This window comes from Aythya marila (genome assembly GCF_965140915.1).
Source record: "Aythya marila genome assembly, chromosome: 6".
Lineage (NCBI taxonomy): Eukaryota > Metazoa > Chordata > Aves > Anseriformes > Anatidae > Aythya > Aythya marila.
Genome location: NC_139047.1, coordinates 13,760,069 through 13,774,325, shown reverse-complemented (window position 1 = coordinate 13,774,325; position 14,257 = coordinate 13,760,069). Strand labels below are relative to the sequence as shown.

At 44.4% G+C, this 14,257-nt stretch overlaps 1 protein-coding gene across 2 annotated transcripts; it reads left to right on the top strand.

The window, feature by feature from the left end:
• The first annotated feature begins 392 nt into the window (after positions 1-392).
• On the top strand, positions 393-13,433 carry CD28 (CD28 molecule). Of its 2 annotated transcripts, none has more exons than XM_082764049.1 (4): positions 393-546; positions 7,585-7,938; positions 8,209-8,327; positions 11,270-13,433. In XM_082764049.1, the coding sequence occupies exons 1-4, from the start codon at positions 492-494 to the stop codon at positions 11,408-11,410; spliced, it is 669 nt and encodes a 222-aa protein (XP_082620175.1). In that variant the 5' UTR covers positions 393-491; the 3' UTR covers positions 11,411-13,433. The 2 variants fall into 2 exon arrangements, with proteins under 2 accessions (XP_082620175.1, XP_082620176.1); XM_082764050.1 differs by having other exon boundaries at positions 459-546; positions 7,465-7,938.
• The last annotated feature ends 824 nt before the right edge of the window (positions 13,434-14,257 follow it).

The following is a 14,257-nucleotide window of genomic DNA, read 5'->3' as shown; positions in this document are numbered from 1 at the left end:
CGAGGGGCCAGGTTTGGCCACCAGGAACTTGGAAACTGCCGTTCCCTTCTACCGTGGCGATGGGAACGGAGTGGTATGTATATGCTCTCGGTAAAGGAAGAGCACTGCACCTCTGGGGGATCCGCTTCTCCCCCGGTAGGGGCAACCCTGCAAAGCCCCAGGCAGGAGCACACATCCTGCAGCACAGAGACTGCACTGCACAGGGTGGGCTGCGCTGCTGGCAGGCGCTACTAGGTCTTGCAGAGGCACAGGGGAGACTTCCTAAGGGTAAAGCCACCAAACGAGTGAACTTCCTGTTCGAACACTTCCATTGCAGTGGTTTCACTTGGCTGTGCATCATGTGCTGCGGAGGGAGGAGGAGAGAAGCTGTGTGAGCAAGCGAGGGTGCAGCCTGGCCCCACGGGGACGGGACGGCTGGTGGCGTGGGGCCCGGGGAGACCTGGAGTGCCTGCAGGGGGTGGGGACAAGGCCGCGGGCCCACCATCAGCACCATGCTCCTGGGGATCCTCGTGGTGCTCTGCTTCATCCCCGCTGCCGATGTAACAGGTAACAAAAGCAGGGTGCCGACCCTTTCCGCCAGTTTTCAACATTTGCACCATTGGAGGGGGGAGAAGGTCTAGCACGGCTCTGAGTCTATTTTGCAGAAATTGGTCTGTTTGGATGTACAGGGGGAGACAGAGTATGCTGCTAGGACTGCATATGGATCAGCTTGCTGTAAAAGAGCCTGATTTTTCTTCTTCCACAAGCATCCCTCCAGGACCCAAGAGCTTTCTTTTTCATCCGCCATCTCTTGAGATGCATTTGGAAACTGCATGTGTATTTACAGGGGGGTTATTTCACCTTCCCCCAGCCCGTACAGATTTTGCTCACACAAGTGCTTCGTGGCTTTTTAGCCTCTGCTGGGGGGATCTGGGCTGAGCTGGTGCCAGTGCCCCCCTTGGGGCAGCCTCTCGGCCACCTGCAAGCCTGCTGTGTGCAGCTCCGTGGCCCAGCTCGGTGCCCACCTGCATCCCCCCAGAGCTAACACACAAAAGGAACAACAGCAGAGCAGCTTACGGAGCTCAAAGGTGGGAGCGTGGGAATTGCTGGGTTTCTGAGTTTTGCACTGTTTAGTAGTTTACTGGTACTAACGAGATACCCAGCTTCTTTCTGGAAATACCTGCAACAACACAAATGTCTATTTGTGATTTAGGAGCCTGGAGTCTTGGTGAATCTTTCTGAATCTTCAGTTGTTGTGGCTGAGGGTGTTTTGTCTGGGTGTTGTCTCTCACTTAAGCAGTATGTTCAGAGTTAACGTCTTTTCAAGGGATACATCAAAATGCAAAGCAAGGCGAGGGATGATGGTTTCTGTAAGGATAATCTTGAGACAGACAATTTTTCAAGTCACTGGTCTGTGAACTGTTGTTATTTGCTCTTCTCCAAATATCAGCATTTTGTATTTGATGGAGAATTTACAGGTAAGAACAAAAATCTGACTTCCAGTACAAAAACTTTCACATATAGAACATCTTTAAAGAGTTGCTTTTCCTAATACAAGAGATACAACTGATCACATTTTGCCTAACTTGTGTTATTTTTCTGCAACGCTTTTCCTCAGTGAAGGCATTGTGATTTGCATGAAGCAATGGTATGTCTTTGAGAGATGATAGTCTTTGCCTTCCTTGTCCTTCTACCATGTTTATCGTTCTGTGCTTGCAATGTCATAATGATTTCCACAGACGGCCACTGGGTTGTCAGAGAAGACATTAATTCCAGAAGGGGATAAGTAGCAGCAACGGGTTAACAGTTTTAAAAACATTTCCATGAGGTGTGAACAACTTTTATGCAACTCTTTTAAATTGCAACAAAATAAAGCGTGTGGTTATCAGACACTGGGGTTATGCCGTGATTCTCTAGACGTCTGCACACTTGCTTTACATTGAGAGCTTGAATTTCTCCAACAGCTTCACTGAGACTGTACAACTGCTTAAAGAGAAGCACACAAGTTAGCTTGCTTCTCAGGGCTCTCAGCTTTATTTCATATCTCTTTTCTACCTCTTCTTTTCATTTTGATCCTGAGATTAATGATCCTTACTGCATGGAAAAAACTAAGGCAGGTCAAGACCCTACAGGACTTCCTCGAGCCACAAAATGTATTATAGGCCTCAGATACTTTGTTCTAGTGAAGACAAACAAATTTGTCCCATTCTGCTGCTGTTAGACTGCCAGGGAGTACAGCAAGTTGAGCTTGAATGGTGGAACTCTAAAGCTGGGAAGAGACGTGAACGATCAGATTGCTCATTCCCCTTTTGCAGTAACACCGATGTTTACACAGCTTGTCCCTCCCCATCCCCATCACCCCCTCTCTGTTGACTAAATAATTATGTTGCTGCAGTCTGCCAGAGAGGCAGGCAGAGCACGTTGGCTACCTGTGTGTTTTATGAAATAAAGTAATGTACGTGGGTTCCCACTGCAGTGGACCACAAACGATCTCATCTTTTCAGTACTTGCCTCACATTCTGGCTGGTGTTAAAAACAGACTCAGGGTGTAAAAGTTAACCTCGAACCCACCGAGGTTACCAGAATGCAGAAGAAGTACACGGTGGTTAGCTGTGATTAGGATGACATCAACAAATGCTGGTTTAAAAAAAAAATCACAAATGGACAAGAAGAAATCCTGTGCTCCAACTGGGCTTGGTTACAGCAGGAATTACCTGTGCTTTGTGCAGCACTGTGCTTCCTGCAGTATTCGCCCCAAAGGAGGAAAGTTTAGCAAACCCCAAGTTTATCACGGTTAGAAGGGGCAGATCCCTCCAGCTGCACGCTACACCCACTGCTGGGTCACCTGGAACCAAAGTATCAGACAAAGACTCTTGTACCTGGGGAAGCAGAGTAAAAAGGTAATTGAACAACGAAACAGCAGCAGTAAAAAAATGGGATGGCTTGGTGTGTAACATAGCTGTGTATCTTTCCATTTGTGGATTAAGCAAGTTCCTTGCAGAATCCAGTGTCTATAGAAATCCCAACTTATCCCAGACTCCTTGCCTGGCAAATAGCTCCCTGGAATCAATTGGCATGGGAAAGAAAGGAGAGTAGAAAATATTTTTAGCAGAACGTTTTTTTTCCAATAGTTGATAATGATTCATGGAAACTTCTGGAAAAAAAAAATCAAAATAGTTAGTTTCCATACTCTGTCATCTTTATTTCACTTTCTTGGCAAAGAAAGAAAGAAAGAAACTTCAGTGAAGTTTTGCCTGCACCGGGGTCCATGATGAGGGAGTCTGTGTATTACAGATACGGATGGCCAACATTTTGTCATGATACAAAAAAACCTCACGTGTGATTATAAGATATGTCAAGCATGACAAATAACATACAAAAAAGCTCAACAGTGCACTGTTGCTTATACAACCTATGATCCCGAGAAAGCCCGCAGCATGCGCACTCTGATTTAAATGATTTTACTTTTCTAGACCTTACTGATTTTTGAAACTGTAGACAAAGATTTTTCGTAACTGACATTTTCTGGCTAAGGCCAAGACACAGATATTTATTACTATGCAGCATGACTGAACACAGCTTTGGAAATAGCAATCTTGAGCCTATTTAGGGGAAAACATATGCTATTGGAAACACATATGAGATGTTTCGGAGTTTCACCATTTTAACAAACCCAAAGAGACACGAGAAGAACTTCCTTTGTGAAGGCAAAAGCAACTTCAGCTCAAGTTTGCTCAGACTGGTCCAGATCCTACAAAGAATATACTCAAATCCTATTCAGAACAGAAATGAAAAAAGGGATGTTTTGCCTTACTTTCTCTTCACTGCAAAATTAGAACACATCTTGGCATGACTGATGCTCTTCGATTTGAAAAAAACGCGAGCCTGGAGGAGCAGGATGCCAGCAGGGCCTGTCTAACTTGCCTGTGGGGTAAGCCTGCCCTGCCCCAGCCCTGCTGGCATTGCAACCCAACCAATTCATGTGGTGCTCATTAGTTCCCATAAATGAAAAACAAAAGACCTCCCTCAACCAGTTCAGATTTGACATAGCAGAGCCACTTTCTGAAAGCAGATTCAGTTTAAGCTTGGCGTAAACAAATCACTTAGGCACAGTCTTTGTTTAATGCTCCGCAAGTAAGCTTTTTGCAACTGGTCAGCCACCTCAACATCATGAGGCTGGGTTATCATCACCCAGCCTGCATGGCAAGACTGGGCCAAAAGTCCAAGAAATAAGTTGAAGGAAATTATTTTCTTCACTGGCTGCATCTAAAATGTCCGGTTGACAATTAGCAAAATATCATGGCAGGGACAGAAATAGTTCAAAGCTGTAATGAAATAGCGGAGCTTGAGGCATGAAGCTATGTCCTGCTGTACATCAGGAATCCGGACTAGCTCACAGCAGCAAAAGGTGGGGGAAGGTCACTGGGCTCTGCAGAAGAGTGTAAACAGCACTTGAAGGTGGTCCCCCGGTTTTTCGGTGTTCTTTGTCTTTCCTCTGGACATAGTGAAAATCTGCTCAGGCTAAGCAATAAACATCCACCTGTTTTTCTGTAAGTACTTGCGCTGAAAAACAGGTGTTGGTAAGCACTTGCAGTGAAAAACAGGCAAGCATTTTTTCGGAGGTGTAGTGCTTCTGCAAGCGTCTCTTCCAGGATGCCTGTTTTGGTTGTAAGCTCTGAAACAGAAAAATCCCTTCTGAAGGTGTATTCGGTTCCTGTGACAGTCAGGGTTGTAGTGGTGGGCACTACTGGGGTGAAAATCAGAACGAGTGTCTCAAGTGAGATGTGCAGAATTCTGCTATGCTAAAAGCAGAACAACTCTGCTGGGGTCTTGCACATTCCCACCTGGGCCAAAGACCAGTTTTCTGGCCAAGAAAAATATGATCAAACACTTTGTCTAAAGGGGTGGAATGCAAACCTCACTCCTTGCTTAGAATGCCTTATAAGCCTATGTGAGAACCTTTGTCGGAAAGTGCTGATTCGATGAAACTGAAATGTTTTGCTGAAATGTCTTCATTTCGATGAAAATTCACCACAGGCAACACCTCCGATAGAAACCTGCCTTGTCTGCTGTTATTCGGCCTCCCTGTGCTGGGATTCCAAGACGTGTGGCTCTTTGTGCTGGAAAGCATGGAAATGCTCACTCTTCATCAAAATAAAAAGTTTCATGGTGTTTGGGTTCCCTGCTAACATGAGATTTGTGAGCTGTGACGAGCTCTGCTCCAACCTCCAAGCTAGCTGTGCTGAACGGAGAGACACAAGGAGGATGGACTGCGAAATCTTTCTTTGCTAAAGACAAGGCACTAGAGCATTCCTTGTCTCATGTCCTTCTGCTCTCATGAGAAGAAAGGGCTGCAAACGAGGCTTTCCGTGAGAAAATGAACAACTTCAGCAGTTTCATGGGCTGGGCTGGTAACTGGAGAACCTGCTGGCCGTGGATTGTTTTTACTGCCCACATCCTACCACTAGTCCTGGCAAAATCATGTATCTCTTCATGTTTACTTCACTCCCTGTTCCAGTCTTGTTCCCTTCGTGGCTTACAATTGGTATGCCAGGGTATACCTAGCAGAGGGTTTCTGGCTCAGCTTCTTAACTTCCTCATAAATCAGCAGTGGCTGATGAAAGAAATCTAGCACGAACTTCTCTCAAGCCTCTGGGGAGCTGGAGAGCAGCAGCCTTACAGACCCTTTTACCAGCTTACAGCTAAGTAGAGCTGCTTGGAAATTTTCAGATGCAGAGTGGTAGGAGAATGGGAGCTGGCAGGGAAATAGCAATTTATTAGGAAAATGTCTAGCAACCACAAAAATTAATAAGAATGGGAGCCAGAGCCTAGGATAATCACATGGAGAAAGGTTTTCACTCTGAATTTGGAAGACCCACACTCAAGTCCATCTTCTGTTTTGATTCTGAGCAGGGGTTACACCTGAATCTCTCATGTCCCCGATAGCCGTGACCACCATGTATGTTCACTGTCTTCACTCACAGCTCTCATAATGAAAGTTGAGCAAAGCGAGGTAGTTTCAACATGAAAAAGTGCCTTCATAACACCTGTGGATACACTGTGTGGTATTTGGAGCAGATGTTCTTCGGACCTGTGTAAATAATGTGTCAATTGTACTAACAGATCTGTTTTCTCTGCCTTTTGTCCTATGTCTGACTGAAAGCGGAGCACTAGACAGGATGACTTCAGTGGTCTGTTCCAGCCTAACATTTGTGCAGCTCCCAAGAAGCCCAGTCTCTCACCAAGCTTGAGGGAGGCAGGTGTAGGTCTCTCACCAAGCCAGAGCACAGAACTGAACTTGGGCCCCCTACACCCCAAAAGAGTGTCCTACTCAAGAGGCTGGGGTGGTCCCTCTTCCTGTGCCTGTGTGAACACACTGCATGTAGCCATTTAGTCCTAAATATTGAACACATTGAAACACTTATATTCCGGGCATTCTGGATCTGGCCCCCATCCCACTCCATTTCCCTAACCAGCCTTTTCAAGTATCCTCACGTGGATGAAGCAGAATGAAGGCAAGTTTTGCAGCAGACTTTGGAGGAGACACAATTGCCATTCTCTCAACCACAGCAATTCTCAGTGATCCATCAAAGGTTACTGAGACCTCCTATGAATTGCACTTGCATGTGGTTATATACACACACAAAAGGGCTTTCCTTGCTTCTGGCAAGTTCCTAGCTTAAGAACCCAAACCTCCTTCCTCTTACAGGTCACAATTTGAGAAGTAAGGCCCCATTGGCACAGGATGAATTGTCTTGGAAGAAGCTGTCTCTCTGCACAGCCTATGCAGTGTTTCATTGTTCAGCTAATCATAGCACGGAGTTCTACATGTCAGAAAACATTTCCTGTTTATCTATCAGTCCAGTCAATCCAAATTGAATTATACCTTCATATGACATGCTTTTTTGCAGGCCATTCAAATGCTAAGTGCCAACAGTGTCAGATTAGTCAGATCCCAACTCCTCTGAGAGATTAAGAATCTGCTGCAGCTGCTAGCTAGTGAAATGAATTATTTAAAATTAAAATGATAGCAGTTCATGCTTTTAGTGCTCTTTGTCCAAGGCCCAAACCCTTGAAACAGTTAAACAAATTCCACCTGCAAACTCTTCAAGACTGTCCTTGGATTACAAAGCAATTGTATCAATAATACTCTCTTACCTGACTACTTAAGTAAGCATTAAATTCATAGTATTTTGACTCTGTAGTGTTCCCTGGGAATCTGCTTGCTAAGGAAAGGGTAAAAAGGTGGCCTTAAATACACACAAACAAACAAATAAAGAAACAAGGCAGCCTTTTGGGCCTTGATGCTCAATCTTTATCACATGAGCCACTTTCTGTCCTAGTGTCCTGACTCTAAAGAAAAACACCCTCGACCTCACATGCTCCCCTAGTGACTTTGTAGTTGTTTATAAAGAGGGGGATTGCTGCAACAAGCTCCTGTGAGAAACTGCTTCTGCAGCTTGGTGGTTATGTGTTCCCCTGTAGGGAGCATCAGCAGAGGAGAGGAGACACGGAGAAGAGCTGCAGAGGAGGATGTGTGGTTCTGAAGCCTCATGGTGTACCTTGCAAACAAGTGTTTTTCTCTCTTTCTGCCCTCCCTTCCAGAAAACAAGATTTTAGTGGCTCAGCATCCTCTGCTCATCGTAGCCAACAAAACGGCAAACCTAGTCTGCAACTACTCATACAATGGAACAGGGAAGGAATTTCGAGCTTCGCTGCACAAAGGAACAAACAGTGCAGTTGAAGTCTGCTTTATTTCATGGAACAAGACCAAATCTAGCAGTAATTCCAACAAAGAATTCAACTGCCAGGGGACATTTTATGAAGACAAAGTAATCTTCAATCTTTGGAACATGAATGCCAACCAAACTGACATCTACTTCTGCAAAATTGAGGCCATGTATCCACCTCCGTATGTCTACAATGAGAAGAGCAACGGGACTGTCATTCATGTGAAAGGTAAGCTGAGGGATCTCTGTAGGCCAGTATCCTCCCTATAGACACTCCTTATACGATGGCTTGAGGCAGTTTGTTCCCTTATAAAGAAAAAAAAATAGTTGGGTTGCCTCCTAAAATGACATTCCTGCTGCTGATATCTCAAGAAAGATGTCTTAAACAGGTGTATGATACGGTTAATATAAATGGCATGTTGGAACAAAGAACAAGTAAGTGGAGACGGAGGTTTTTGCTTTTAAGTGCTTAAAGTTCTTTTTGTTCTTTTCTTTAAAGAGACACCCGTCCAAACACAAGAGCCTCAGTCTGCAATTTCTTACTGGGTTATGGTGGCAGTGACGGGACTTCTTGCTTTCTACAGTATCCTAATAACTGCAATCTTTATTAGCTACTGGGTAAGAAACCATTTTCCTTTGCTCTATATGCTCTTTGTTCTTAGCTCATCTCTCCGGCTATTCCTGCCTTATTTACCACAAGCTCACTGGTATCCCTCACTTCAGGATCGCAGCGCTTCTTTACCCCAGCTACACGTGCACACCTGTGCTGTGCCCCCAGACAGCTGGAACATCAGATGCTCACCAGGTGGGCAGTCAGCCTCTGTAGTAGAGTCCTAAAGCAAACAGTAACGCCATAACGTTTGCCATGCCCAGCACACCAGCCAAACTGGGACACGGTCTCCAGCTCCAGCCAGCTGTCCCTGTCAGGGAAATCTACCTCTCCAAGCACTCCTGGCAAACTCCCTTAAGGCTAATCTGACAGAAGGTGCTCACCTACAGTAAAACAATCTTTAGGGAGCCCTCAGCTGGCTCAAGACCATCCGCACTGATGTTTCGTGCTTATCCAGCAATTCCTTCTCATGCTCACTCTTTTTGGCAGCTTGACTGCAAGAGAACAGGGGCACAAGGGTCTCAATAGTGTATTTACCCTAAGAAAGCAGAGACAGCCTTGTGGCTCATTATTTTTGCTTTCTAATCTATCTGAACATTTGCCTGGCCCACATCGCATTCAGTTCTGCCTGGTTCAACAAGCAGCCCTGTTGGAGTAAAGAGAGTGTGGGGTGTGAGGCAGGGGCAGCAGAATGCCACCTCCCAGGACAAGTCCTGGGATCCCAATTTCCCAGAGGTGATTTTACTCTTCTTACTCCATGTGGGAAAGACTTGAGCAACGACCGTGAAGAGTTCTGTTCCTTGCACTCCTCTCCCCTCTATCTTTGCCATTAAATAGCTTCTTATGGTTATGATGTAGCCTGTATAAAAAAGGTCCCAGGGTCCCTGACAGGCTAAATGCTGCACGTGCACAGAAAACCACTCTCAGTGCTAGCTGAAGCTTGAGCTCTGCTAGCTGTTTCACAAAAATACACTTGCTCAGTATATACATATTTCTAATGCAAAACAGTTGAACCAGACATTGTCAAAGCAAGCTGCAAAGGCAGGTTACGTGGTCCCTCTTTGTGCCTTATGTAGAGACTGAGAGGAGAGCCAAGAGGATTACAGCAAACAGGTGCTGGTGTTACCGTGCTGTGTGACGGTGGCTGATGCGATATTATAGCTTCAAATCCATCGTTCACAATCTGAACCATTTTCTCTCTGCTATTTTCTTTCGATACCCAATGGCTACGCGCTGTGCTACTAAGATGTCTGCTCCCAGCAAGAGTGACAAGGCTGCACTGTGATGCGTGCTGTTTGCTGCATCAGTTTGTACCTGCTGTTATCGCTGCTGGTGGTATTCTCCTGATAACGCACGCCGTGAGCGTGGATGTACTTGGAGTGCTGTTGAATGTAAATAAAGCTGCCTACATGACATTGTAGACGTTAAAATGAGGTTCTAAAAATGATACCTGACAGCCATAGCAAGCCTGTTTCACTCGAGTTCCTGAAAGCAGCTAAAGATTTGTCTAATTCCTCACAGTTCTGCCTGCCTTGGAGGAAAACTGCTTTTCTCTCCAGAAGCAGCCATACTTTATCCCAGAACAATCCAGCACTCACTCACGCTAGCAAAATGTATTTCTCTAATGAGAAATTACCTCTTCAATTTCAACAGATTTTTTAATATATATTTTTTTTAATATTACGGAGATAAAGAAAGACAGATAAAACTTTTGTACCTAATGATTAAATGCACCATCTGCATTGCATAGCTTCAGCAGCATGTAATTTCCATTCAACACCTTGCATATATATAACATTAACATCAAAAAGCTTGAAGTGTCTCATAGCAATTAACTGCCTCACGCTGCAGGTAGAGCATAATTCAGCCATTAGATTTGCTAAGGCAGACCTCCTCCAATTCCACAGCATCACACATACACTGCAGCATATGTGTGTATGTATGTATGTAGAAAGGAGATTTCAGTAAAAAGGAGATTGTAAAAATGTATAATCAGTCTTAAGGAAAAAGAATGGAAGCACTTTCCCCAGTCCCTGTAGGAAGGCCTTAAGCTATGCAAGAACACTAACCTTATGCACAGCCTGCAGGAGCCACAGGTGCAAATTCTGCTGTAGCCACAAACTTCCTCTATCATTACAGGCAAACCATTTCACCTGTCTTCTGCTACTCTTAGTTCTGAAAGAGATGCCTTCCCTGTCTCACAGGGGCCCTATAAGGCAGAAATTCAACATTGGAAATGAGATTTTTAGGGCCCAGATAAAACATTAACATGAGCTCTGGCTCTTTTTCCTCTTGAAACAGTGCTCAGCACCACGTATACATTACGTGTTCCTGCTGTAAATGGTAGGCAAGTCATGATATATATAGCCTAGGCTGATTTTTCCTGCTTATTCTGCTTCAGTTAAGCCAATTTCTTTTCCTTCCTAATAAATGAGGACAGCTTTCACTGCTCAGGCTGCATCGCTTCTGCTGAGTCATTCCGTAGCTGAGAAACGGTGGTGAGAGAAATCAGTTTGTCTCCTTGGTCTGCAGCATTCCTTCACCTGGAGAACTGATGCTCCGCATCCCTCAGCAGATGAGCTGTAGACTTGTAGTAGGGTTTGGCAAATTCCATGGATTATATTATGAGAACATGTGTTCTAATTCTTCTGTAAACGTATTTAAACCTGAGGCTTTCTTATGAATACGCCTGCTTCCTTGAACCAGGACCCAGAGCCAGGACCATCAGCAGTTAATGTATCTGACAGTCAGATGAGACTATTTGTTAACTCAAAAAAGGAAAAAATAAAATGTATCGCTCATGTTTCTCACATCTTATTAATGCTCAAAAGCTCTCTGCTCAAAGGATCCCTCTTCCCTTTCTTTTCTTCCCCTTTTTGAATGTTCACCCCAGGTGGGACAGGCTACTTGCAGAAATGGTTTCACACTTTTCTTGCCCCTTCTCCCACAGCAAAAGTCCAAGAAGAACAGGTACCACCAGAGTGACTACATGAACATGACTCCCCGGCACCCACCCTACCAGAAGAACAAGGGCTACCCATCCTATGCACCAACACGAGACTACACTGCGTATCGCTCCTGGCAGCCGTGAGAGCCACCAGCCGAGCCACCACCATCCTCTTGTGCTTCTAGGCAGTCACTTGCTCCTGGACAGCGAAGGACAGCCTGTTTTTTTCTCATCATGTTTGTTATTAATGACCATGGATACCTACACCAAAGCAAGGATTGGCTAAACTTCAGTGTTATGCAAAAAGAAAAGGAAAGGGAAAAAAAAAAAAAAAGCAAACATAAAAATGGGGGAAAAGTAAAAAAGGATTGTTTTCCATGATGGCTGACAAGGAGATGCAACTTGTGTTGAGGGATGTCAGTGGGTAAGAGAGAAGGATGGCATCAGGTCTCGGAGCTGGTCTCCTCTTAACACTGGTGGTTTTGCCCAGCTGTTGGGGGAACCAGCACCAGAACATCTGACCTTTCCCAATAACTGCTCCCTTAGATTTAGCCTGTAATTTCTTTTCCTGAATGTCTAATCCTCAGAAACCATTGTTGCTGTTAAATATGGAAAAATGGGGAAAAAACAAGCTGTCTTCCCTCTGAGAGCAAGGCACAGTTTGAAAGTCAAGACACATGCTTGAAAGAGATGGAAAAGTCAGCCAGAAGGCACCAAGTAATTAGGCTACAGTGCAAATGGGCCATCGGGACAAACCAGGACCGAAAGAAAATGACTCAACATTCAACATGTGAGTCCTTAGGTTGGGCACTTTGTAAATGTTCATAAAGGCCATCTGAAGTCATAAGCAAGCAACTACACAGAGCATGAAACCAATGCATCTGAAGAAAAAATCAAATGGGAGAGGAAGAAAGGTCTGCTGTCATCATGAAAAGCCCCGTTTGTTTGCCTACAGCAAGGGAACACAAAGCAACATGGGAAGCATTAGAAGATGTGGAAGTCAGATTTGGAGGAGATCTTTACCCTCATTTTTGAATTTTTGTTTCTATCCAAAAGGCATTCTGCTGAGTCCTCCTGAAAAATCATCACTTTTTCTGGTACCAAGGCTGTACCAGAGCTCTCTTGAAAATCGGCATCCACTAAGGAGTGACTAAAGATCACTTGAATTTTTTCCTAGTAAGCAACCAACATTTTGGGTGCGAGAGGGTCCTCAGGTCCTACCATTGTGAACAGAGACTGCTCCAGGCACTTTGAACTTTGTGCTGACTGAAGGTTGCCTTTTTATCTAAAGATGTTCTTTAGGGATGCTCCGTGCTGGAGTGGAATGAAGTCTTCAACAAAAACCTGCTTCATACCTTTAATTAAGTATGTTTACATTAACAAGGCATCCTAAACTGTAATTGGGGTTGTCTTAGCGTAAGGTCCCTTTTCATACTGAGGAGATTAGATTTATTTTATAGAGACTACTGAGTAAACAAACAAAAAAATAAAAATAAATCCATACTCCCACTTTGAAATAAAATTGGGATTGTTCAAAATTTATTTTCCTTCAAATCAGGATGAGAAGATTCTTTTTCTTTTTGAGGGGACATGACAAAAACAGAGACACAGAAGTGTGGAAGTGTGGCAACAACCTGCTTTGACATCTTAACCCGAGTACAACTCTTGCTACTTCCAACTTGGAAGTTTTATTTGAATTTGTAGACCAGGCCCCAAACTATTCACTCTGGTTCCTACGCTTTACACTTTTCCACATACATTTTTGACTCTCTTCCTAAAATGCCCCTTACTGTGCCTTTGTACTACAGCCATGACAGTGAGAAGCATGTGGAGGGGCTTAGGGGAAGGGGCCAGGCAGGTCCCTGCATGGTCCCAGCTGGGCCCTGCTTGCTGGCACTGACCATTGGGATGCTCCCACCCTGCTCCTCCCTCCTTGCCTGGCCCCGTCAGCATGCTGGCCTTGTGTCGGGGCCTCCAGCCACTCTTTGCACAGCATCAGTCTGGTCGACTCTGTCTCACCCAGCTCCACACCATCCACCAGCGTTGTCATTGTGTAATGCAACATTAACAAGTGCTTTGATCTCAATGTGGTGTGAAAAATCACATCTTCTAGTGCAAATGTGAGGTGAGATGGCAAATGTGTACTGAAAGCATAAAACAGGGTCAACTTCTTCACTTCAACTGCTTGTGCACATTTTTACGTGTAGATGCATCTGTTTCACATCTATATTCTTTATAGTTTTATTATACTTTTTGCAATCTCCTCTTAAAATTATTAAATAGATACAGTAAATTAAATCTTGAATAAATGCATTGGGCCTGAGGCTAGTCAGGGGAAAGTATTACTTTCTAAAGCAAATGTTGGTATAATTTGTTTTCCTTCCCCTAACACTTTTGCAATTTCCATATTTTAAATGTACCGATGGCTCCCAGGACATGATACTGGAAAGTCAGACCTGGAACAGCTGGAATAACTATTAAATATGTTGGCTGACCAAAAAGAAAGGGAGATACAGCGAAACATCCTAAACAAATAATGAAAAAAATAATGAGGAGAACCAGGACAGGAAGAGCCTAAGCCCTGTGTTAGAATGGACACTGCCATTGAAGCACTTTAGTGACACGAATTACAGACTGCTGGAGATGAGATACCAGTATAAATACCTTTTATCCACCACTGTAAGGGACTAAAAGAAAGTGTTTGCAGAGAAGCAAGCCAGTTAAGCCTCAGGTCTGGCTCTGCATATGTGGATTAGCATAGATGACAAACAGAGCAATCCTAATTTATTCCATCTGGTCTCAGGCAACGCGTAACATGCCAGGACAGTCCTGGCCCACCCTGCCCCTGCCTTTGGGGTCTATATGCTCTTTATAGATGATGTAAAGAGAATCCTCCCTCTGCTGCTGCTCTCAACTTGGAAACTGGCCCTCATGGAGGGTGGTGAGAGATCAGTAGAGTTTTCTGCTTTGCAGACAGGGTTAATTCAAATG

Bases quoted from the DNA above. Each gene is read 5' to 3' on its own strand.
- CD28 (XM_082764049.1), top strand. From the start codon at position 492: ATGCTCCTGGGGATCCTCGTGGTGCTCTGCTTCATCCCCGCTGCCGAT. The intron at 7,939-8,208 runs GTAAGCTGAGGG...TTTTCTTTAAAG, and splicing joins GACTGTCATTCATGTGAAAG to AGACACCCGTCCAAACACAA. The intron at 8,328-11,269 runs GTAAGAAACCAT...CTTCTCCCACAG, and splicing joins CAATCTTTATTAGCTACTGG to CAAAAGTCCAAGAAGAACAG.